The following is a 23,843-nucleotide window of genomic DNA, read 5'->3' as shown; positions in this document are numbered from 1 at the left end:
GCAAACAATTGTTCAATAGGTCAAGAGTTCAATGTGTGAATTCATCTATTCTGGCAATTTTGAATACTGACATTATCAAGGGTAACTGTGTACTCACCCTGCAGGTATGCTCTGTAATGTTCTATCACATATTCTGTAGGGAAAGAAGTACATTTTGTAATATCTTAAGGTAGGTGAACAGGTGGGACAAACGCAACCAATGCATCTCCTGTGAAGTCAAGTTAAAACTTTAGCAGGTTTTTGTTCTTTGGATCTGACAAAAAGTGAGAAGGGTGATTTGGCAAGAATGTAGGTTTATGAATAATACCAGACCTTTCTCTGGTCAGGCCCAATCAGCCCATGCCATGACTTACGCATTCTCTTTTTAGCGAACGCCCACGAAAGCCCACCAATTGTCGCACGAATCTTAAAATGTTTGGTGTGGTCATGTCCAGAGTGTGCTCGCGGGTGTCCATGCCAAGTTTGAAGCGAATCCATCGAGCCGAACTTAAATAAATCGAAATTTACTGGGTTTTTTCTCTTCTTGGCGAACGCCCACTTTACTTCCAGGTTCGCTGCGAACGCCCACTACTCTTGGCAAAATTTCGGCCCTCGCGCAACGCCGGCAAAATCCACCACCACAAATATGTTCCTATATGCCTCCCCCTGCATTTCTGACAAGTTTCCGTGCTTTACGAGCTTTTAAAGTACCCATTTTTTGACAAAATATGCGCTGCGACGAGCTCGCCGCCTCCGCGTATACGTTCCACCTGGTCACGTGACTTGCGGGCGGGGACTGTTCGCTAATTTCATGATCAGCGGGAGGGAGGAAGGGTTGCAGAAAAACGCAACGTTATGCAAAAAAAAATTCTTACATAATATGACGCACACACATGTATACCAGAGGGTATATATATATATATATATGAATATATAGATAATTAATGCAAACAAAGCGGTTAACATTGTTGTCCACACCGCCGGCGACTGGAAGGTGCGTGCTGCAGGTAACCTGATACAGTTGTATGAAATCCCTGGTTTGAGAAGTGTATCAATTGTGCAACACTATGTCTGTGATATCGCAGCTTATTTATAATAATAACCGTGGTGAAAATTATGCAGGAAAGGAAATCATTTATGTTTGATGTTACAAAGACGACATTCTGCCCTTTTTGTGCGGTAGATTGCGTTTTTCTGCAACCCTTCCTCCCTCCCTCTGATCATGAAATTAGCGAACAGTCCCCGCCCGCAAGTCACGTGACCAGGTGGAACGTATACGCGGAGGCGGCGAGCTCGTCGCAGCGCATATTTTGTCAAAAAATGGGTACTTTAAAAGCTCGTAAAGCACGGAAACTTGTCAGAAATGCAGGGAGAGGCATATAGGAACATATTTGTGGTGGTGGATTTTGCCGGCGTTGCGCGAGGGCCGAAATTTTGCCAAGAGTAGTGGGCGTTCGCAGCGAACCCGGAAGTAAAGTGGGCGTTCGCCAAGAAGAGAAAAAACCCAGTAAATTTCGATTTATTTAAGTTCGGCTCGATGGATTCGCTTCAAACTTGGCATGGACACCCGCGAGCACACTCTGGACATGACCACACCAAACATTTTAAGATTCGTGCGACAATTGGTGGGCTTTCGTGGGCGTTCGCTAAAAAGAGAAACCCATGACAGTGAGAGATTACACACTGGATAGGTTTATAACTAACTGCTTCATATATGCAGAGGGACTGTAGCTGACCTTTCCACAGTGTTCTGGTAGCCACTGACAGCCTCTCTATTAAAGAGTGGAATCAGTAGAGCGCGGAGAGCTATGGCTTCAGTTCCTGAAGGGTAACCAAAACACAACAGGATCAGTAAGGACTCAAGTGTTCTGCATGAGTACATCTACATCTACTACAGCTACATTCTTTACATTTGACCCTCTTTGACTATTCATCTGTGACATCTGGAGAGCTTTTAAGCATTCTTTGTTTTCTTTCTTCTGCCTTTAAGCCAGATGTTTTTGTCCACTTATTGAATTTCAAAGCAGAATAGAATTACACACAGGTTACCAGCATTTTATATATGGAGCCAACATTGAGGGAAACGTCTGTGTTCGCTGAATCCAATCTCTTTTCTGAGGCTAAGGAAAACCTAAATACATGTAATAGCAAGAATTGAAAGAACTTGACCAACCATCAGAAAACAGCACATTTTCTCCATACAGCCCTTGCCAGAGAGCCTTGTATCCCATATCAAAATGCTGTGTCTTCTCTGAAAAACAATAAATGAAATAAAATGAAAGCTCAAATGTTGTCAGTTACAAAATCAAGTCGAATCGACACAATCAATTCAAATTAACTTCATTTTTATCTGTGTTAACAATATTATACCTTTTTTTATCATTAACAGTATAACACCTTTTAAAGTTAAAGAGGTAAAATCAATGTGAGTCCAATCTTCACCATTCAGGAGTTTTTTAACTGCTTCTGCTGATCCCACAAACACCGTTGGACGGTTGATAAACCTCGCTTGGAAGATCCTGCTGCTGTAGTCCTGTATCCTTTTCTCCATGAAGTGGACTGGGTCTCTGTAGAACTCCAAAGAGTTGTCCCCTACCCAAGGGTACCCTACATAGCCTGGAAGCTCTGACATCTTTGCACTGAATTATGCTCCTCTGACTACACGACAAGTTAACATCAGCTCAAACAGCACTATTTTGTGCTTCTATGTTGCACATGCAAGAAATGTTACCCTGGTAAACTTTGTCATTTTCAGCTCCAAAAAAGTTAAATGGCATTATAGTTTCTTAAGTCCTTCGATGTGGTATTCCCTGAGAGATTGCGAGATGACTGCTGTGTTGGAAAAAAGTTTGTTGTGTCTCCATTCAAGACCTGCAATGAGGAAGAACAAAAAACAGAGATTTCAGACTTCCAGGAAGTATTTTGGACTTTCATCACCTTCGAGTTTATCCCATTTCCTGCATCTTCGTCTCTTGACTGTCTGTCATTCTGCCTGTCAATCTTCAATCCCAGCATGTATGCTGTCAACCTACTGTCAAACAATAAGACAGAAATGCACAATATGTCAGCTCAGCCATCCCAAATAATACTTCCAATACCCAGTAAGAGAGATTCTCTGAGTGCTCACAATCTCAGCTACAAAGAAGTTACTCCATGATCTGCCTTTTAGTAAGTTTTACAAAGTTTAACTGTTGCCAAATTTAAGACACCACTTACATACAGACATCAACATAACCAGACAGCTTTGACACCTACACTACTCTATACTGTTTCCACCGCAATGTCAGTATGATAACTTACAAATATAACGTTACAGCCTATAGTAACAACCCGGAAGTCCTATATGCAGTCGGTATCTGGAGTATGGGTGGGGGGTCTGTTGGAATGCCACTTGAAAACGTCCGAGTCATACTCAAAGTCGATCGATTTGTGAACAAGAATGAAACTCACAACATAGACAACAGAGAAATGTGAACGTGGCTACGTATAGGAATTACAGACAGTCTATTTCCATTCGAGAGAGAACTCGATACTCACACTGACTGCTGCATGGCCGCCATCTTTTCTCGCAATGTTTTGATCATGTGACCAGAAGTTCAAGGTTATAAATCAAAACTGCCACTTTTGCCATGGCAATGATTTAATCCCTGCAAATTCTTTAAACACTGGCATATAAACATTACATCCTCGTAAATAGTGTAAAAAGCAATGCCAAGCAGTTTTATAAACCACTTTGGAGTTTCCCTCTACTGCTCTCTGATCTTCTCTGTGATTGGCCGGTTGGTATTTTTCGCGGGAAACTTGACCACGTGATACACAATCACACACAGATCAAAACACACTTGGGCTGAATCGAGATATCGGGTGTTCTTCCTAAATCTGTCACGATTCTCGCCTGTATTTGCAGACGGGCGTATCTGAGAAGTCCCGGCATGATCGGTCAGAAGAAGATCTCTTCGTTCTTCAGCCCTCAGCCGGCGAAGAAACGGCCGGCAGATGGAGAAAACGGCGGGAACAGTCCAGACGGGAAGGTTTGTTATTAATTAGTTTGTGTGGGGAGGGGGGCGTGACTTCTTGGCATGGCGCCTCTGAAGTTCAGAGACTCAAATCCCGGCCTATATATATATACCAGTCAGCTTCCTGGATCCTAATTTGCACGCTGCTGGTAGTGGTTGTGCTGTAAGCCGATAAAGGTTTACCCTCATATATGCCAAGAAGGCAGAGGCTATGCCTGCCAAATATATTTTTTTTGTAACAAATATCCTAAACCTGACGTTATGTAGCCTTATGGCTATGTAAAGAGGATGATCCTGTAAAATGGTGAAAGAAAAAAAAAGACATTGGTGAAGTGGTATCTATTGATGTCTGATCAAACAAAATGTATAGAGATATCTGTTAAGAGAGATATATTGCACTGAAACCTCGAGACTATAAGACACCAAGACACGTTCCACCCTTGCAGGTAACTCCTGTGAAAAAGCTGAAAGCAGACGACAGCCCAACAACCTCCCCTCCTGGCAACAATGGACTGTCCCCGGAGCAGCGTGCTCGGATGGAGGAGAAGCGGAAGGAGGCTCTGGGGAAGCTGGCGAACAAAAACTGTCCAGCTGACATGGGAGAGACCTGGAGACGGGCGCTGGCTCAGCAGTTCAGCAAGCCGTACTGGCTCAAGGTAACAAGTGTTTATTGATGTCGTCTTCCCCTGGGGTTGAGAAAGTCCTGGATGTATGCCTTAGAAACCAAGGATTTTGGTGGTTTCCCAATAATCTCATTCTTGTGTTTTTCTTCAGTTGATGTCCTTTGTCCAGTCAGAGCGAGCCAGTCGGACGGTGTACCCACCAGCCAATCAGGTCTTCACCTGGACCCAGATGTGTACCATACAGGAGGTACAGGAACATGCATGGAAAATGCCATTTAGACCTCCTGCCATATAGGCATAAAGTCAAAACTATACAAGAAAACCACCCAGGAGACCAACAATATCACTATAGACAGGATTATTGATACTCAATGGGAAAAACTATGTATCATAAAGGGAATGCTAAAAAGTTGCTGCACTGTCCTTATATAAAGGTGGCTTCTTGTACAGGTTTGACTGTACTTTGACAAAAAAAAAACTGTCAGCAAACGTGGATGTCTGTCACTCAGTCTGGCAAATTAAAAAGCTCCTTCTCTACATCTGTCTCTCTCCAGTTGCTCTATAATGATACTTCCAACATTGATCACCCCCACTTGTTGACTTGTATGTGTATCCTTGTACAGGTCAAAGTGGTCATCCTGGGACAAGACCCATACCATGGACCTGGACAGGCACATGGTATGTACGATAGGTCAGGACCCTAAACATCACTGTACTAAGCTTGACATTGTAACGTCCAATATTCCCGTCATTGAACCAGTTACAAGTAGTGTCACTTTGTCTTTCATGTCAAGTTGCTACCTACATAACACAAAGGGTTAATAATGATGAGATGAGATGAGATGTGTGAAGATATATGAAGTAGTACATCTATACCATTTGTTTCCAGGTCTGTGCTTCAGTGTGCAGCGACCTGTCCCACCACCACCGAGGTACAGTCTCATCTCTTCTATCTGCCAAGTTTGCCACCATAGGGCCTTCATACTTGTTTTTTCTCTTAACAAATCCATTAAGGCAATATCCAGCAGTCTTAAAAGGGAAGGACTGTCATTGCCAACAATATACTATACCGTATGTACATGTAAGTACTATATACTATAAGTATGAATGTTTCAAATAGTTATGTTATTTCCCTGTATTTTCCCCAGCTTGGTGAACATGTACAAGGAACTACAGAAGGATGTGGAAGGGTTTGAGATACCAAACCATGGAGACCTGACAGGCTGGGCAAAACAGGGTACTTATCAAGCCACGAGCCTTCAGAACTTCTGATGTTTAACCTTACATATTGATTTTTTAAGTAGGAAAATAATTCAAACCACAGTCTTAGCCATTTCAATAAAATGTTCATTACAGCATTACAGAAATTTACTATCCCTCCTGACTTGTACAGCAGCCAGTGTTAATGCTTCATCTGTATTGCAGGGGTGTTGTTACTGAACGCTGTTCTGACAGTCCGCAAACAAGAGGCCAACTCTCACAAGGGCCAGGGTTGGGAGGAGTTCACTGACGCTGTAATCACCTGGCTCAATAAGAATGGTGACGGGATTGTCTTTATGCTGTGGGGGGCATATGCACAGAAGAAAGGCAGCTTCATTAACAAGGTACAGTATCGTCTCATTCAAGTCTATTGTTTCTTTTTGTTGTTAGCAGTGTGACTAGCTTATGAATTGATTTTTTATGTTTTTGTGACTGAGACGTCTACATGTAGTTCAAATGCCAGGGATGTTTGATAGAACTTGTCACTTAAAATTTGCAGTATTGTTATACTTCATATGTTTCTTTTTTTTGGAAATGGGCTTCTAGTCATAGAAACCTAGCCTGGTTCCATCCTATTTGTATACCAGGGCTCCTATACATGTACTTGCTCCCTAAAAAGGAGAGAGTATGTGAGCCCTGCTATGCAAATAGGATGGCACCCAGGTTATTAGAAAATTTCCTCTGAGTTGAATTAAGTGTTGTGCTTGCACATTTCCTCCACAGAAGAAGCACCATGTCCTGAAAGCCCCCCACCCCTCCCCCCTGTCAGCCCACAGAGGGTTTCTGGGCTGTGGACACTTCTCCAAGACCAATGACCTTCTCAAGTCTGCTGGGAAGACTCCAATCAACTGGTCCAAACTCAGCTGAGATGTTGCAACAGTGCACTTCAGACATGTCAGAGGCAGCTATGCTATGGCACCGAAAACAAGAAGTACCAAATAAAAGTATAGATTTCCTAACAAAATAGTTTGTATCTTAGATGTTATTGTGGAAAAGACTTATGTTAGATGACATTGTACAAAGCCATACTTTTAGATATGCACTCCACTGTACTTTAGTATGTATGAAAACAAGATATTGTAGTTCACTAGGTGCTAGTTAAAAGTCTTTGGGATGCTGATGGTACAGGATTGCAAAACAAGTGACAGTGATTTTGCTTTATTCTGCAATACGTTGTTTATAACATGTCAAGTAAGTTTATCTAAAAGTGTACCAGCTGTAAGAAACCAGCATGTTGTGCTATACTGTGCATGAGGTGCAATCAATACTGTAAAAAGAGTATTCCATGTAGTTGTAGTGTCATGCCATATCATTCCTCAGTTAACAAGATGGATCATTGAACATGTGATTTTATCATTTTTAGGTTGTAGTAGTTGTCAAGGATAATTTACTTACCTTTAGTTAAGATCTTGAAAGAACATCTATGATATTTTAGTTTGTTGAAATATTTAGATTTTAACACGTCATTTATGCCAGTAGTTCATGTTAATCCTACAATAAATCGCGTTTTGTTTGCACAATCTTGGAATCATTTTATGTAAGATATGATTCAGATGGAATTTTTATATTACTTGCAATTGGGGCAGTCCTTTTGCACTTGGAAAGGCATCTAGCTGCACTTTGAAGTTATATTAATAGGTGGCGCTTCTACACGGTGTTTTGAATACGTAATATTTACGTAAAAGGTAAATTATTAATGTAACCTTGTTATATGATTTAAGTATGGTGTAATACACCCTGCTCACTATTATTTCCATAGTTACAGTTAGTTTGGATCTATAGGAAATTTCTCATGGTCAAAATCGCATTTTGAGGGCGAAAAGGACCTGTCTCGTATCTGCGGATACAACTGAGTCGCTCGTTTTGCGGCTGAGAAATTTGCGGGAAACGTATCAAAATTTGAGTTCGGGAGTTGGTGGCCATGTTTCCAACAGAAGTTAAGCGATTTTAAAACTCGCGAATGGTTGCACCTACAGCAGAAGTTAACTATGTCTCAAAACGACAGCGAGGAAGAGATCTGGGGGTACACAAGCCGTCTGAAACGGCAACATCACCGGGAGCAGACGGGTGGGGAGGGGGGCGCGGACTCGTCACCTCCCCCTTCTCAGGCTAAAGGAAAGACTCATCGCAGGAAAGCTACCACTCCCAAAGGGAAAGGTCAGATGCTTGCTATGTATAGTGTAATATATTTTAACACCTAAATTGCACACCTAAGCACAGACGTGGCGACTTTTCCAGAGCTATAAATTACAAGACTTAGAGATTGAAGCCATGCAACAGTCCCAATGGCATAGAATCCAATCAGTATCTCTGGTTGGTTGGTGAGTTAGGATCTCCACTAGTGTGCCAATTGATAGTATAATTTGAAACAGATGAACACAAATTGGTTTGATAGCGGCATCATTGGTGTAGTAGACTGAGAGGTGTAGTTCATCTCTGTACAGTGGCTAGCAAATCCAGATTTTTTATTACAAGATGTGCAGTAGAGCCCTGGGTTAGATGTAAGTTGCCTGTAATCACCGTTTTGTTTATGTCAGTTATTTGTAGGCATAATGTAAATTTATGGTAGGCAAATGACCCAACTACCACCCCATTTTGCCTACCACACACTGGCTGTGATGTCAATGGCTTGCTTGTATGGAATGCCCACAGTCAGCTCTGATATTTGCTGGCTGAAAGCGATCCGTTTGTTTGCAATCATTTAATTTTGTAGGAAAAACTACCTCCAAGTCAACAGGCAAGTCTCCACGGAGTAGGAAGTCAGGAGATGCCAGTGAGACTCCGAAGCGCACCGTTCACGAGGGCTTCTGCCCAAACTGCCAGATGCCGTTCAGCCTCTTATTGGTCCAGTCTCCCCGCTGGCACGTGGCTGAGTGTATGGAACAGCCCATTCAGGCAGAAACAGGTTAGTAGTGAGACTAAAGATAAACAGGATCTTCAGGATCAAGATCTTTTTCTAATTTGTTTATTCATGGTAAAATAGATGAGTTTTGTTACATATTGTTCCATGATGATTGTGTTGTTCACAATATCTCAAAATTCTCAACTTAGGCATACATTTTCTTTCTTGCCAGAATGTCCTGCCGGCCTGTCTTGTGACTGCACCATCCCGTCTCACTACCGGCGGTTCCGCCACACCCTGCTGGCCATGGGGAGGGCAGGGCTGCAGGACACGGACCTCATACCTTCTCAGGGTAACCTGCACTGCCTGGGGCAGTTTGTTATATAACAGCTTTCTTATAGCCTGGCTGCCAGCCTTTTTAGCTTTAGAAAGAATAGCATAGCTAATATGTAGCAGGAAGGTTAACTATGACAATACAACTTAATATTATTAAGTTGTATTGTCATAGCCAACCTTCCTGCTACATATCAGCTATATAATAGGCAAAGACTGCATTTCCAGGTTTTCATGGCCCTTTATAGTTATACTTTGTTTTTAATTATCTTTGACTCAGGAGACAAAGTCTTTCCAGAGGACTGTGACAATGGAGACACTGCCACATCATCTGTTACCTCTGCCTGTACCGTCCAGGATGGTGGAAGAAAAAGAGAGCTCTCAGTCAACTCTTTAGAGGAAGTTCCTTCTCTGAAACGTATGAAAAAAGGCAGCATTTCAGAAGCAGAAAGTCCAACATTTGCTCAAGATGAACAAAAAAGAAAAGGAGCATTTTTCTTCAGCAAAATGACAACCTCATCATCAGAAGGCATTGCAGACAAAGCTAAAGGCAAGACATCATCAAAGCAGGGTGGTAGTGAAGTGAGGTCTAGACATTTTCAAGTGTCAGTTAATTCAGGTTCAAATCCCATAAAGCTGGAAGATCAAACACTCCCCAAACTTCCAAACATGTCAAATACAGGTGACCAAGGAAAGGTGAGCAGTATACAAGACTCTGTGCAGAAGATGGAAACAACAGAGATAGCAACAGATGAGAGGGAAGACCAGGAGAGTTTAAGCGACATAGACATGTTTGGAGACGACAGTAGTGAAGATACTCCTGAGATAGATAACCCAGTGAGGCCAAGTCAAGAAGGAAGTGAAAGTTGCAGCGATGAAGACATCTTTGCCTGTAAAGATGGGGGAGAGGAACCTGTCAGTGAGGAGGAAGGTGGAGACAAGAATGATGAACCAGAGTTTGACATAGATGTGAATGACCTGATAGGAGAAATGTCAGATTGGAGAGAGGGTGAGAGTGATGGAGATGATGATGATGATAAGCAGGAAGAAGACAATGATTCTGATTATACTGCTGGAGGAAGCCAAAGTTCTGCACACAGCACTGTTCTAGAAACAAAGTCTTCCTTACCCCAAACTTCCAGTCAAGGAGAGGGTGCACCTAAGAAACAGTCTAGAATATTCTCCTTTTTCAAACCTGTCTCAGGGAGTTCTGTACCGAAATCTGCACAGGAAAAGCTTGAGGTAAAACATAGAGTACAGGAAGGAAGGACTTCCCAGTTGGACAGGACTGGAAGTGTGGGTACATTCCAGCCGGGGTCAGGGTCTCAGACAAGGGGGAGCAGGAGTTGGAATGGTGGAGCAACATTCTCATACCCAAGAGGAGATGCACAGGGAGCACCAACATCTAAACAGTGCCCATTTTACAAGAAAATACCAGGTAAGGAATGGAGATGTTGATCTGAAAATGCAAGTAAAAGCAATCGAGTTTAGTACACTAGGTTGGCTTTTAAAATTCCTGCCACAAAACAACAATGGAACTTAGTCAGCATGCCTGTAGCTAAGGGTTTATGTCATATCCTAACCACTTTCTGTTTGCTACATGTAGGAACCACATTTGTTGTGGATGCCTTTCGCTATGGTACCATCCCGGGATGCACGGCATACTTCCTGAGCCACTTCCACTATGATCATTACCAGGGGCTCAGCAAGCACTTCCGACATGCTATCTACTCAAGCAAGGTATGTGCACAGATGTCACTGTGTGTCTTCATGACCTCCCAACACACAAACTGAATAAAATACGTTGTACATCAAATTAAAAAAAGAACTTCACAAAAACTCTAAATATTTTACAGAGGTTTACTTGTTTGTCTTGAAGATGGATGTGATGTCTTGTTGCCCAGGTAACCTGTAACCTTGTGAAGAAGAAGATCCGTGTGGCAGACAGGTACCTGCACCCCTCCCCTGGGCACCCCCTGTAACCGTGGAGGGGGTACAAGTCACTCTGCTGGAGGCAAATCAGTAAGTTGTCTGGTTTCTCTGGTTTCTGGAGTACATGTATTATTGGGTTGACTGACTACTCTCCCTTCACAGCCAAGGGCTGATGTGACGATTCTTCTCCTGATGATGAGAGTGTTTAAAGCTATGTGATGTAAGTGCAATTCCTAAAAGAGGATGAAATAACCCCTGTATGTGTTCCTGTGCAGCTGCCCAGGTGCTGTGATGTTCCTGTTCCAGCTGCCAGATGGGAAGAACCTGCTGCACACAGGTGAGACACTTGCACCTGGTAGACGTCTGAACTTCTACCCCACCAGTGCCATGTATGAGGGACGACAATGTTTTCCCTCTCTATCCCCCCATTCCTCCAACATAGAATCTATATCTGTGTGTATAGCCCTTTGGTGTAACACACCAGCTTGGAAGGCATACTTCCTGGAAGTCTCTGATACATGTATCTCTGATTTCTTGTTCCAGGAGATTTTCGAGCAGACCAGTCAATGGAGTATTACCCTGCACTGACTGGACGCAAAGTTCACACACTCTACCTGGACACCACGTAAGATTATGTTGTATGATTTAGTATAATCAATATCAAGGTGCACCCACATTACAGAAGTAAGTGCACAGCTCCAAATTTGGGTGCACAAAGCTGCATAAGCACCCAGTATTTCCAGCCCTGCAGTGTCTTACCATTCAAAGACATTCAAACTACTCAATCAATGAGTTGTCATCTAATCTCTTACTGTAGTGAAATTTGCTGTAACAGTTACATGATTTATTATCATTCTGGTGGCCAAATGGTTTTGTGTGTCCGTGCCAGGTACTGTGACCCAGCCTACAGCTTCCCTGCCCAGACTGATGTGATAGAGTTTGCAGTCAGTGTGGCAGTAGAGGCCGTACAACAGAACCCTAAAACTCTCATTGTCTGTGGCTCCTACACTATAGGAAAGGAAAGGGTCTTCTTTGGTGAGCATGCTTTATCTTTACAGAGAATGACTGCTTAAAGTTTATCTTTGTTGGTTTAGCACTAAGATATGAGTGCTTAGCATTGACTTAATCTGTTGGCTACTGAATTCTTATTGCTTAATTTCATGTAACCCAAGCGATCCCTTCTGTTCTTCACAGCCATAGCAGAAGCCTTGTGCTGTAAGGTTTGTGTGACTCGTGAGAAGAAGAACACGCTGGACTGCCTGGAGTCAGACCAGGTGAAGAGGCTGGTCACCCTGAATGGCCTGGAAACCAGACTACATGTGCTACCCATGAAGGACCTAAAATTCAATGTGAGTATAAAACTTTTACTTTATTCATATTGCAACAGATTATTTGATTGCTTCATGTAACTACTGATAAGTAGTATGGTAATTGCTTGGATAATTATTATGTACATTTCTTTTATTGTCATACAGAACCTGAAGAGCTATCTGGAGAGATACAAGCCGCGGTATGACAGTGTGCTCGCCTTTGAACCAACAGGCTGGACCCACAGCAATAGTGTTTCCACTGTGGCAAATATCAGGCCAAAGAGACAGGGCAACATCACTGTATATGGTAATACAATGTTTATTTCATTGAAAAGCATTTGATACATAGATGACAATTGTTACAAATGTGCAATAAACATACCCTGCTTTAAAATAGAACCCATGACTCAAAGGATACCGTAATTGAGTATGGAATTTTTCTTTGCAGGTATTCCGTACAGTGAACATTCCAGCTACACCGAGATGAAGCGGTTTGTGCAGTTCCTGCGGCCGGTGAAGATTCTGCCAACTGTCAACAATGGATCACCCAAGTCCCGCCGTGCCATGGAGAGGATCTTCCAGCAGTGGTCGTCCGAGGGGAAACAGCAGTCTATGGCATCATGGATCAAATAGAGCTGCAAATAATGCAGAGCACACTTGATAATGTTTCAATGTCATTCAACTCTGACAAAATTTATTTATTTAATCTTCAAACACCTGGGTAACCCCTATGACATTTCTTAATTTCCAAGGGGGCCCAGAATACATAAAATGTAGGAGACATTAGTACATAGGCTACATAAGATATAGTTACATGTATAGCCTGTTTCAGAATTTCTCTTCTTTTAAGAAATGTGATATGATGCGTAACGAGTAGCTACAAAGTCTTTACTTATTGAAAAAGTGAATAGATTAATGGAGTAATTCATTAAGATATACTATGTAATAAAGACAAATATCTTTCATATCTTTGTGTGTGGTACAAGAGCATAAACCAATGTGATGAAATCTTTATTTGTTGTTTGTTGTTTTTTTCAGTCCAAAAATAAAAACAGTTGTTGCAGGGTGTCCTGCTGTTATTCCTTTATTCTGTCATCTTGTAAATATGATATCTGGGGTAATCCTAGCCTTTTGTGCGATCACTTTAAGTTATTTACAAAACACATTGGAGAATTCAAAAGAAAGAAGCTATAAAAAAGTATTCCTAACTAAGGCCATACAGCCTTAATAAAATGGATGACACCAATTTCCATCCATTTCAAAAACAACAAAAAAGCATGCCATACTGTTTATTTAGATGTTCAAAGGAAAAAAAATAATGATGCCAATCTTCATAATCAATCAATATGATTGAAGCTCCTTGCTTGCACCATCAAGTAACATTAATGTTATTCCAAAGTCAAAGAAGATGTGAAAGAACAAAAAGAATTTGTTGTTTTGTATACCATTCCCTGTGTGTTCATTTGTTCAGCTTTCCCCTTTAATTAGATGTCATCTAAAGTCAACTTTTTGTCGCACGCTTGCATCAGTTTTGGAGTGCCCGTTGGATATGATATCATCCATGTTATTACATTAGTTTGGCCTAAAGTACAGGTTGGCGAAAGTTTGTCCGCGGCCTGTGATTGGCTGATTCCCGCGGTCATCTCGGGTCAGGGAGGCGGGGCCGTTCTCTTTCAACATGGCCGCCACAAGGTAAACATGTGATCTGGAGTTGTGTGAATTCGTGGCAGATGTTTGGGGTAAAATGGCATTCGATGGGAATATTTTTCATCAGCAATTCATAATCCAATCACTTGTGGAGAAATGGTGGTTTCTGCGACCTTGGTTTTACCATCTTGTGCACTATAACGGTACATTTGTGCCTAAGGTTATATCCGGTTGAATCGTCTTTTTCGGTATAAAAAATACCTCAACCCAAGGATATTTAATATCTTCTTGCTCAACCCAAGTTTTTTTTTTTGCTGCTTGTGAAGGTTTTCGTGCAAAAAGAACAGTTTTACTGATCCAACGTTTATCAACATGTACAGGCATATGTTGTGACTAGTGACGTAACTTCGACATGATCTCCTTTGTTTTCTTCACCTCCAATTTCCAAGCAGATCTGGGGAGGAAAGAAAGAGTTTTTCCCGATTGAAACTCGTCAGAAAAAAATGTGATGATCTTGCACCCCGAGTTACAGAATTCGGCAGTGTAATGCCAATTATAGCACCGCACTTAAAATATGGGAAGCCAAACAACAGCATAATTTGCATTTGCACTCAGCAAACAATGGTAGGCTGCAGTCAAATACAGGTGTGGACCACCTGAAGCCCTTTTGACCTTCTCCCTACTGCCTAACTTTGTAACCTGAATTAAGGGCCAAATGGCGTTAAAGGTCAACACTGATGCTATTTTGATGTGGTTTCAATGATTTTATATTACAATTTTGGTCAAAAACATTCCACATCAGTTAAGATCAATTGTGGAATTTTCATTGCATGTTTGAAGAACAAAAGAACAAAGGTAGCGGGCCCCATTAGGATTGAATGGCAATGGCAATGGCAATGGCAATGAACTTTGTTGCATATTCATGTCCAACATGGGTTAAATGCATTTAAGTTAAGTTAAATGACAAAAGGAGATCAGTAGAAAAACTATGCTATATTTCATCTATTTCTACTCATTTCATCTAACGTTATATGTAATGATAAAGATAGAAATAAATGGTAACAAAGATCTGTCTCATACCAGTGTTTGTGGGTCTCAGACAAGTGTTTTCCACCTCACAGTACCCCCTGCTCAACCGTGCCCACAACCAGAAGCTGACCGGCAGCCAATGGGACGGCATCGTGCTGGTCACTGATGACCCTTCCAAGCTGGACGGCAGTCTGTGTGTCTTTAAGGAGGCTATCCAGGCTTATAAGGAGGTGGGGCCAGTTGGAAATTGTTATCTTAAGACATTTGACAATGAACTTTATTTTATATTCATGCCCAACATGGGTATTCATTAAGTTCATGACTAGAGTAGAACAGTAGGAAAATAATACAGTAACTATACTTCATCTAACTGTTATATCCACAAAGTCTCTTCTAGTGTCTAGGCAAATTTTTAGGCAGTTTTTCCATCATATAGTTTTTAGATGATGAAAGATTCATGTCCTTTGAACATTTCATCCTTTGTTGCATATTTCTTGGTTTGATGATACATAGGACTGTCCATTGTTTCAAGAAGTATGATTTTGGTTACTCTCGCAACTTCTGATTAAAGAAGTTAACATGGAAGAACAGACTGATGTTGAGTGTTCAAATTTGTAACAAGATGTTTTTGTCTCCTTGTCGTATTTTCAGGTTGACAGTGGTGCAGATGGTGAGGCTGTTGTCATCCCTCTCCCCAGCCTGCCTGCCAAGAGGCTGGTAAGACTAGAACTTTTGATTGCATGTACCAGATATATGTGGAATTTACTATATACATGTACAACCACAAGTCTATCATCTAATCCCTACCAAGATTGTGTGTGTAGGACAATATCTAAAAAAAATGCCTAAATTCTACAAATGATGGTAAAATTACATTCTCATCACATACTACATAGTCTAATTTGTGAGGTAGATTAGTCTAAAATTAGTAGTACTCAGTCCTGATGCCATATGCTGTGCCTTACACAGTTTTGCATCCTCTTACATCCAGTTTTGGTTCAGACCAAAGCATTCTAGAAGTGTGTTTCACTTTCCTGTAGTCTTAAGGCAGTGGAATACCTGAGTGTGTAAAACTGTACTGTTGCATACAAGAGACAGACATGTTCTTACCTCTCCAGGTCTATGCCTGTACTGGCCCAGTGACACGTGACATCGATGATGTCCGCAGGTTTTACGATGCGGCAGTGAAGGGCTTACAGAGGTGGGTGATCAGTGATTAACCCTCTCCCTACCGTGATCCCATCTTTGCCCCTGATTTATACAGCAGGAGGGGTTTAATTGAAAGTGTTGTAACAATACTTGATTGAAATGTTTGAAACACATTTTGGTAGCAATTGCTGTTGATGCACAGGAGGTAGCAAAGTTTCTCCACAGCCACTGCCTGGCCTTAAGTACAGTGTCTGTTTCCGGGCAAGAATTGGGCTCATTAGACACACCTAGACTCAGGGTTGTCATCAACAATGATGCAAGAACATCATCATCATCATCAATGCTTGTACATGTACACATGTATCTCTATTATGTCTGAAACAGCTGGTTGAGTGTTAATGTCCCCACATGCAGGGCCCTGAAGGCAGGCTGTAAGTCTCCTCTGCTGGTGTGCCCCGCCCATCCTGCTTATGACCATGCCCGTGGTGTGGCCACTATGGGGGCACTGCACGCTCTGTATGTGGTAAGTTGAAGGGCTTATACTTGTAGCTTTATCTAGAATCTATAATAGGTAACATTGACTACAGTGCTTTGATAACCTAATTGCTTGTGCAGGGTTCAACTTGTTTAATATGGAAGTAAAAATGCCATAAGGGTGCCAAGCTTTGATTCATTCAGTTGATGATTCAAACCAGTGAAAATTCTATCAATATCTCCATCATAAAAATGATTTTTAACTTTTTAAAAGATTAGTTCTGTATTTTAGCCTCTAGAGATCCGACAGGATGTTCCGGATCGTGCCACCAAGGCCCGGCAGCTGGGGGTGTGGGCTGACTCTGAAGAGGTCGCAAACAACATAGCAAAAAGGGTTGGGGAGCTGGAAAGTGGAAGGTGAGAGAAAAATTGAACATACCTTCTTCACAACTTATTGAACACTGGAGACTGGTGCCACATTGGAAGAGTTTTATTGTTTTAAATTTGTGGGTCAGCTGTCAGTGGAACAGAAGAAGAAAAATCATATGTCAGCTTACATAGGAATTAAAAATAAGTGCTTTAAGCTGATATCATTCAATAACTATATTAGAGGTCTACCATTGTGTCATATAACTGATAGTATGATATAGACCAGCTAATGATACCATGTTATAGCTACCGGGTATGTTTACCTAACTTTGGTATATCTTTATATGGGTAAGACATCCTGTAGAAATAGATGCAGTGAAACCTTTTGCATCTGCTAACAAATGTGTTGGTCCTGTTGGATCCCCTGTCCAGGATTGTTGCCCGTGACATCGGAGGGTCGGACCCGGAGCGCATGGCGGCGCCGCGGGTGGTGGAGTACCTGCAGGAGAAGTTCAAGGACACTCCCATCAAGATGAGTGTGACCTCTGACCCCGCAGAGCTGGAGGAGAAGTATCCTCTCCTGGCTGCTGTCAACCGCTGTGCCAAAGGTATCATGTTATGTTAACCTGTGTTACACAATCTCTCGCTGTCAGGGGCTGATAGGGCCTCCTCCCAAAGAGTTGGAGAGAACCATAACTTACCTCATTCCCAAAACTACCAATAAGAGCTCAGGATTCATATCACTATGGAAACCAGTCATCCCAGCCTCATGCACCATGGTAACAGGCAGTTCTCATATTGAAATAGGATTAGGAATTCTCCTGACTGACTGAGAAGTGTTGGATATGAAGCTTCTAGGAACCTGACCAGTGGCAGGGCTGCTCGAAGTGTGATATAGTCAGGCTACGGCTGTTAAGGGATGTGTCTAGGATCCTTATAACCCTTGAAATTAGCCTTTGGAAATGAGCTTGCAAATAAAGTTTGATTGACTGGTGAATATTTTCAGCCGTGCCCCGTCACCACGGGCGAGTCATCCACCTGGAGTACACCGGTGAGGGGGAAGTGGATAAGACACTGCTGTTGGTGGGGAAGGTAACTACAGGGCCTTGTATGACAGTATTCAATTACACACAGTCAACCACTCCCTGAATTCCTACCTGGACAAGCATACACACAAACCCACCCAAAACAATACCTCTGTACCTGGAGGTTATAACTTTTTTTTGTTGCAGCTACTGTTAACTGCCTCATCCCCTGATGTTGTATGTTGTGTCTGTTCCAGGGTATCACCTATGACACGGGTGGTGCAGATATCAAGGCAGGGGGAGTGATGGCGGGCATGCACAGGGACAAGTGTGGGGCTGCTGCTGTGGCCGGATTCTTCCAGGTACCACAGGAACACTGCAGCTGGGTGAACATGGTTTCAGGGCACCAGAATTCTAATGTTACTGGGGTCAGCTCTGACGTGGATGCATTGGATCCTTAGTGGCTGTACCCAATTCATCAATGGAGAATGAGATTGTAGTGTTTGTATTGCCAAAGTCTTAGTTTGTATTTCATATCGATTTGTCTTCATGGGCAGTTATGCACTCCAGTGTGTCCCTTCATGGACCAAAAGTACCAATGCAACATGTAGTACCATGTGCAATCGGCTGGTAACATAAGTGGTTGTGGCTGGGAATACGAAAAATTTGACACTACTACTTTCCAGATACATGTATGGAACTTGACTTTTTTGTTAGGTCCTGAATGCGATGCGTCCCAAGAAGCTGCGGGTTCTGGGTACGCTGGCTATGGTGAGGAACAGTGTGGGGGCAGGTGGGGCACCTCTGATATGTTGTTAAGTTTCTTTCTGTATGGAAGAGAAAGGAATTGCCTTCTCTGGAGGCTAGACTCTAGACTGTCTTTCCATAGGGCACAAGTTTGGGATTTGCTAGGGATTTAACACCCAGAACCTTCAAATTTTTTAACATGAGTCAACCCACAAGACTGCCTTGCCATCTAAAATATGTCTTGATTTCCCAGACTGCTACGTGGCGGATGAGCTAATCACGTCACGTGCGGGTGTCCGTGTTCGTGTGGGGAACACCGACGCGGAGGGTCGGATGGCGATGACAGATCCGCTGTGTGAGATGAAGGAACGTGCGCTGAAGGAGACCAACCCAGAACTCTTCACCATCGCAACTCTGACGGGCCATGCCATCCGCGCCATGGGACCCAACTACTCTGTAAGGCTGTTTGTATAGCAATACCATTTTAATTTGCTGGTTCTCCAATTTTAAAAAAATATGCCAAAACTAACTGGCAGAACACAATGAAACCAAAGCCTGAGTACCAGATTAACTTTATGCCTTGGAGTCTTAGTCTCTTGAACTCAGTCTTATGTCATATTCAAGTTCCCTCTACTTTTCTCATTAATCTCTCTCTCCTCAGATCATCTTGGACAATGGCCCAGCCCGGAAGCTGCAGACTGCCCAACAGATGCAGCAGGGTCAGTTTGGGCTTCCTTGTTATGTATAGTCTTAGGAGACACCTGTAGTCTATAGCTAGTAGTGGCTTTGCTAGCTCTGTCGTGTGATTGCTTCTGATTTAATGGTCTTGTGTTTATTGATGACAGGATATAAGATAAGCCTAATTTCTTCTTTGTTGGTGAGAACTGTTACATGTACTTAATCTGTTTGGTAACAAATCTTCATGATTGTTGCTTTTTGTTTTCTCCTCTGCAGCTGGCCATGAGTTTGCTGACCCATTCGAGATCTCCACTCTGCGTAGGGAGGTATGTTATGACTCTCAACAGATGAGGAAAGTTTCCTGTGCCTGTAGGTACTTTTGGATTCAAATAAGGGAAAATTCATGAAGAGAAATATCTACCAGTAGGTAGAAACCTTGAACTTAGTACAATGTAATACCTAGGTTTGGCTGATGGATTAACATGATTAAATTTGTTTGTTGCTTGATTAACTCTAAAAGTAACATTTGCACTTTGTCAGGACTTTGACTTTATCCGTGGGAGGTCTGAGTATGAGGATGTCCTGCAGTGTAACAACCAGCCATCCTCCGCGACCCCCCGTGGTCATCAGTTCCCCGCTGCCTTCATGATGCAGTCTGCCGGACTGGACAAGGTTAGCGTCATGTCTGTGTGATGGTGTGTGGATGTTTGTGTTGTCACCAATGTGTGGTAGTGTGGTAGTGATGGTAGAGGAAATATAGTTTATTTCAAACTGATCCTTCTACATGACGTACCATCACCAAAGAAGGGAGCTCTTTAGTTTAAAGAAGCCACTAAATTCCATCCTTAGTTTTTCTCCGTTCACAGTTCACAAAACTGACAATGTTTAAAAAAAGAAGCCAAACCCAACAAATAAGTAAAGAGTGACTCTCAACATTTACAATAGTCACATTGTATTCTTCATCTTTATCATGCTACGATGTGATGTACTTGCAACAAACAAACAAAACAAAAAAAAACAAAATTGTAAAAATGTAAATTTAGATAAAACATCAAAAGTTGAATATTTTATGGACATGTAGCCTCTCTCTCATTGGTTGAACTGATAATTGTGATGGTCAGGATCAGCCTAAAGAATATAGCTTTCAACAATCTGCAATAAATGTATTTATTATGACATTGGCAACGAGCTACATGTATATACTGCCCCCCCCCCTCCAGTATGGCTGTGACTCGGCCCACCCCCTGCCCTACTCCCACATGGACATCGCTGGATCCTCTGGACCCTTCCCAGGGGTCCCCACTGGTGCTCCCATCATCGCCATGGCAGCCAAGTACATCTACCCACGGCTGTGAGGCAGAGGGCACGCCGGAGAAGCATTGATGGCGGCCTGACTACATCATGTTCCTAGCAGCCCTCTCACTGATCAGGACCCTCGCCTGATGATGTCATGCTTCTACAAATCAACATGATTAGAATGTTCCCAATAATTCTCCTGACATAGAAATGTTGGCTATACCATGCTTATTAAGGTGCCTGATCAGTGGAAGGGCTGCTAGAACCATGAGGTTATAATAGAAGTTCTAGCAGCCCTTACACTGGTGAGGCCCCAGTCTGAATACATCACAGTTCTTGTAGCACCTCCACTGGTCAAGCCTATAGAAGCTTGATGGCCAACACCTTTAAGTCAGGAGAATTATATTTTGAACATTCCATTCCTGTTATTTAATTTGTGCACATCTTCTAACAAGGACCAATCATTATTAATGCACCTTTGCTGTAATCGCACAGTGACAGATAAGGATGGTATAGTTGCTGATATTATTCTTTATCATCATAGTTAAATTTTGGAATCATCTGCCATATGAATAGTCTGGTTTCATAAATATCAAGGAAGAATGTCTAAACATTTGATGTAATGGCAAGAAGTTTTGGTAAAATTCTGAAAAACACAGGATTGCAATTGTGCTTACATGTATCCACAAAATTGAAGAGAACTGTCAGTATTTGATTGAAAAACATGAAATAATAACGGATAGAGATATATGATGCAGAAATGTCACAGATCTAAATTGTTAACTGTTGTTATTAATTACTGAGGTATCAAATAGTATCACCATCATGGTTCATTGTTAAGTATTTGCAATGTAAATCATGAGTGAAAAAAATAAAGGATACATTTGATTCTGAAAAGACTTTTCATATTGATGATGAACCTTATGTGCCTCACTCCAAAACTTTTTGATGTCAGCCAGTTGATTGTCATAGTGCAGACCTCCAAGCAGAGGTTTCAGTCAGTTCTTCCTTTAGATCCTTTATTTCTAAAGAAAAATGAATCAAATTGTGGCCATTACAAGGGAATAAACCCTGAACAAAACATCTGCTATATATATAGAGTAACTTTGATGCATTGTATTATTTGGAATTCATATTTTTCTGTTCCTGATATAGAATGAGCTCAACGCTAAGTCAACATCATTACAGTCCTTGCAATTGAAGAATGAATCACTCTCTGACTCTCGAAAAGAAATGTCGTATGATGACATGTATTTTGGAGTTAATTTGTCCTGCGACCTTGGACTTTTACGTGCAACTTCTTTGTGACTTTCGTGTGCTTCTATTTCTCTGTCTGTGTCATTGCTGGCTCTGTTCTTAGAGACAGAGTATGCACGGCAGCTATACCTGGACTCTCCTTTACCTTTTACTGATAACTGTTCATTTGTGTCTTCAGTTCCATCCATATCATCCAACAGTATCTCATCCATTTTTTCAGTAAATTTAGGATTGTAGTTAGACTTTTCTTGCTCTCTCTTCTGAGGCAAACAGTTAGAAAAGCCCTCCTTATCAACCACCTCACAACTGTTTGGTTTTGAAGAGTTTGAGCTTTTCAGTTTTGAACCTGACTTGAGTAGATTCAGAACTCTTCTTTTCTTTAGTATTTTCTTTCTGGGGGTATTTATTTCTTTTACAGGAGTTTTCCTTGTGGATTTGTCCTTATTACTGTCAACCCTAGATGTCACATTCTTGTGTTTAGTTACAGTTTTACTTTCCACTGAAGAATAAGGTTTTGCATTTTGATATTTTGACATTTTTCTTTTCTTGATAACACTGCTGTCTGAATCAGAGGAAATGTTAGAAGCATTTTTCAGTTTGTCCAGTGTACCTAACACTGCAGTCTTCTCAGAGTTGAGCCGTTTTGTACCCTTGGCCCTGTGTACCACTGATGCCATGACTTGACATCCTGTTGTAGATAGGTCTAGTGTAGTCTCTGATGGTATGTCTGATTCCGATCCTCTTAAGTTTATCTCGTCATTATTGTTGAAATCTGTCTCTGAGAGACTGAGGTTCATCTCGTTATTGTTTAAGTCTGAATCCGAGACTCTGAGCCTTATTTCCTTGTTATCGTCTGCTACAGTGTTCTCTAACAGTTCCGAACTGTCCTGACAACACTCTGAAAAATGGTTATCTCGTCTCATTTCCCTTTGTTTACCATCTGGCAGTGACGACCCCCAAACCTCTGAGTCCTGCTTAGAGATGTGCCACTTCAGCTCTGGAGTTGGCTGATGCTCCAGTCTTCCTTCCACTGCAGGCATGAGACTGGGTTGCCTGTACATGTGTGCCATGGTGCCTCTCTTGGGTGTGAGGACTCATTCAGAGGTGGGTCAAAGGGCATGTTGTTGCCATGGTGATGACCCTGTTCTTTTTTCATCCCATTCCAGACTTCTACAACAGCATCCATGTCGTCATTGGTTTTGAAGATGGTGGCAGAGACTGGGAGGGGGAGTATTGCTCAGCAACATCACTTACTGAGGGGCTGCTGATCAATGCTGCTTGTGCTGGCTTCTCTGGAGTGGGAGAGGCTGGGAACAGAAAGGACTACTTTTATTGCCTTAAAAAAGTTTTCTCACTTTCGCTGAAAATATTTGCATAGACTTTAAGTGACTATTTTTCTCACCTTGCTTTAAGTAGCAGTGTGACCAGTGTCGACGTCACACGCACCTTGGACTGATCACTGTCCTCTATTAAAATACCCGGATGAAATAGACACGAGTGTCTCTCGCTAGTGGTCCGGATCCCAGCAAGTAGGCAGTTCACAGAAGACCAAAATAACACTGTTATGTAAATTCTCAAGAAGAACAGGCTTGTGGGAAAGCAAATGATCGCTTTTCTTTTTTGAAAAGAATTCTATCCATATAACATGCAATTGTAAAACATGCAATACAAATAACTTTTAACTCATATTTCTATTGAAATGATTTCAGCGTTCGATGGTTAACTTGGGAAAAGCGGAGTGATAATGATTAAGAGAGGTGTTGTTGAACCTTTACATGAAAATGCAGTCGAAAGATGCAATTTGTTTCCAATTCGCTAACAGAAAATGTCGCTCGCGCTCTAGAAGAATACTAAAATAGCGCTAACTGCAATGTGTT

General features: G+C 41.9%; 5 protein-coding genes across 10 annotated transcripts in view; 3 read left to right on the top strand and 2 right to left on the bottom strand.

The window, feature by feature from the left end:
* LOC109485252 (putative cytochrome P450 120) overlaps nucleotides 1–3,716 on the bottom strand; it is a 14,308-nt gene extending 10,592 nt beyond the window's left edge. Inside the window, exons 1-5 of one of the 5 annotated variants that reach the window (XM_019788715.1) lie at nucleotides 3,517–3,716; nucleotides 2,422–2,850; nucleotides 2,153–2,230; nucleotides 1,716–1,800; nucleotides 98–133 (exon numbers count right to left, since the gene is read on the bottom strand). In XM_019788715.1, the coding sequence (XP_019644274.1) occupies nucleotides 98–133; nucleotides 1,716–1,800; nucleotides 2,153–2,230; nucleotides 2,422–2,611 (389 nt within the window). In that variant the 5' untranslated portion in view covers nucleotides 2,612–2,850; nucleotides 3,517–3,716. Of the gene's footprint in view, nucleotides 1–97; nucleotides 134–1,715; nucleotides 1,801–2,152; nucleotides 2,231–2,421; nucleotides 2,851–3,195; nucleotides 3,248–3,309; nucleotides 3,494–3,516 lie in introns of those variants that run through there. The other 4 variants (XM_019788720.1, XM_019788719.1, XM_019788721.1 and 1 more) reach the window with 4 other exon arrangements.
* Nucleotides 3,717–3,785: 69 nt separating this feature from the next.
* On the top strand, nucleotides 3,786–7,242 carry LOC109485258 (uracil-DNA glycosylase-like). The gene is made up of 8 exons (XM_019788732.1): nucleotides 3,786–4,010; nucleotides 4,442–4,651; nucleotides 4,770–4,865; nucleotides 5,242–5,296; nucleotides 5,508–5,550; nucleotides 5,767–5,855; nucleotides 6,044–6,222; nucleotides 6,602–7,242. Exons 1-8 carry the CDS (start codon nucleotides 3,912–3,914, stop codon nucleotides 6,743–6,745), a joined length of 915 nt encoding a protein of 304 aa, XP_019644291.1. The 5' UTR covers nucleotides 3,786–3,911; the 3' UTR covers nucleotides 6,746–7,242.
* A 406-nt stretch (nucleotides 7,243–7,648) lies between these two features.
* LOC109485247 (DNA cross-link repair protein SNM1-like) lies at nucleotides 7,649–13,652 on the top strand. The gene is given in 13 exon segments (XM_019788705.1): nucleotides 7,649–8,035; nucleotides 8,592–8,783; nucleotides 8,953–9,072; nucleotides 9,334–10,491; nucleotides 10,660–10,793; nucleotides 10,958–11,012; nucleotides 11,015–11,075; nucleotides 11,261–11,322; nucleotides 11,529–11,610; nucleotides 11,875–12,020; nucleotides 12,180–12,334; nucleotides 12,461–12,602; nucleotides 12,744–13,652. Coding segments are annotated over 13 exon segments (2,661 nt in total). The 5' UTR covers nucleotides 7,649–7,866; the 3' UTR covers nucleotides 12,929–13,652.
* Nucleotides 13,653–13,973: 321 nt separating this feature from the next.
* Nucleotides 13,974–20,988, top strand: LOC109485225 (putative aminopeptidase W07G4.4). The gene is made up of 15 exons (XM_019788672.1): nucleotides 13,974–13,987; nucleotides 15,042–15,201; nucleotides 15,623–15,688; nucleotides 16,090–16,172; nucleotides 16,535–16,643; nucleotides 16,887–17,011; nucleotides 17,396–17,571; nucleotides 17,970–18,055; nucleotides 18,246–18,350; nucleotides 18,706–18,781; nucleotides 18,989–19,191; nucleotides 19,397–19,454; nucleotides 19,690–19,739; nucleotides 19,954–20,085; nucleotides 20,634–20,988. Exons 1-15 carry the CDS (start codon nucleotides 13,974–13,976, stop codon nucleotides 20,766–20,768), a joined length of 1,578 nt encoding a protein of 525 aa, XP_019644231.1. The 3' UTR covers nucleotides 20,769–20,988.
* Nucleotides 20,989–21,676: 688 nt separating this feature from the next.
* Nucleotides 21,677–23,806, bottom strand: LOC109485253. 2 transcript variants are annotated; one of them, XM_019788724.1, is made up of 2 exons: nucleotides 23,369–23,806; nucleotides 21,677–23,289 (listed from the first exon to the last, which is right to left on the bottom strand). In XM_019788724.1, the coding sequence occupies exon 2, from the start codon at nucleotides 23,034–23,036 to the stop codon at nucleotides 21,840–21,842; it is 1,197 nt and encodes a 398-aa protein (XP_019644283.1). In that variant the 5' UTR covers nucleotides 23,037–23,289; nucleotides 23,369–23,806; the 3' UTR covers nucleotides 21,677–21,839. The 2 variants fall into 2 exon arrangements, with proteins under 2 accessions (XP_019644283.1, XP_019644282.1); XM_019788723.1 differs by having other exon boundaries at nucleotides 21,677–23,273.
* Between the last annotated feature and the right edge of the window lie 37 nt (nucleotides 23,807–23,843).

Source organism: Branchiostoma belcheri, unplaced genomic scaffold (genome assembly GCF_001625305.1).
Source record: "Branchiostoma belcheri isolate BF01 breed outbred unplaced genomic scaffold, Haploidv18h27 scaffold74, whole genome shotgun sequence".
Classification (NCBI taxonomy): Eukaryota; Metazoa; Chordata; class Leptocardii; order Amphioxiformes; family Branchiostomatidae; genus Branchiostoma; species Branchiostoma belcheri.
The sequence above is the reverse complement of the archived record's forward strand: the minus strand, read 5'-3'. Positions and strand labels throughout refer to the sequence as shown.

Coding starts and splice junctions, on each gene's coding strand:
- LOC109485258 (XM_019788732.1), top strand. CDS start 3,912: ATGATCGGTCAGAAGAAGATCTCTTCGTTCTTCAGCCCTCAGCCGGCG. Junction 4,652..4,769: donor GCAAGCCGTACTGGCTCAAG/GTAACAAGTGTT, acceptor GTTTTTCTTCAG/TTGATGTCCTTTGTCCAGTC. Junction 4,866..5,241: donor AGATGTGTACCATACAGGAG/GTACAGGAACAT, acceptor ATCCTTGTACAG/GTCAAAGTGGTCATCCTGGG.
- LOC109485225 (XM_019788672.1), top strand. Junction 18,056..18,245: donor CACTGCTGTTGGTGGGGAAG/GTAACTACAGGG, acceptor TGTCTGTTCCAG/GGTATCACCTATGACACGGG. Junction 18,782..18,988: donor GAGGAACAGTGTGGGGGCAG/GTGGGGCACCTC, acceptor TTGATTTCCCAG/ACTGCTACGTGGCGGATGAG.
- LOC109485253 (XM_019788724.1), bottom strand. CDS start 23,036: ATGGCACACATGTACAGGCAACCCAGTCTCATGCCTGCAGTGGAAGGA.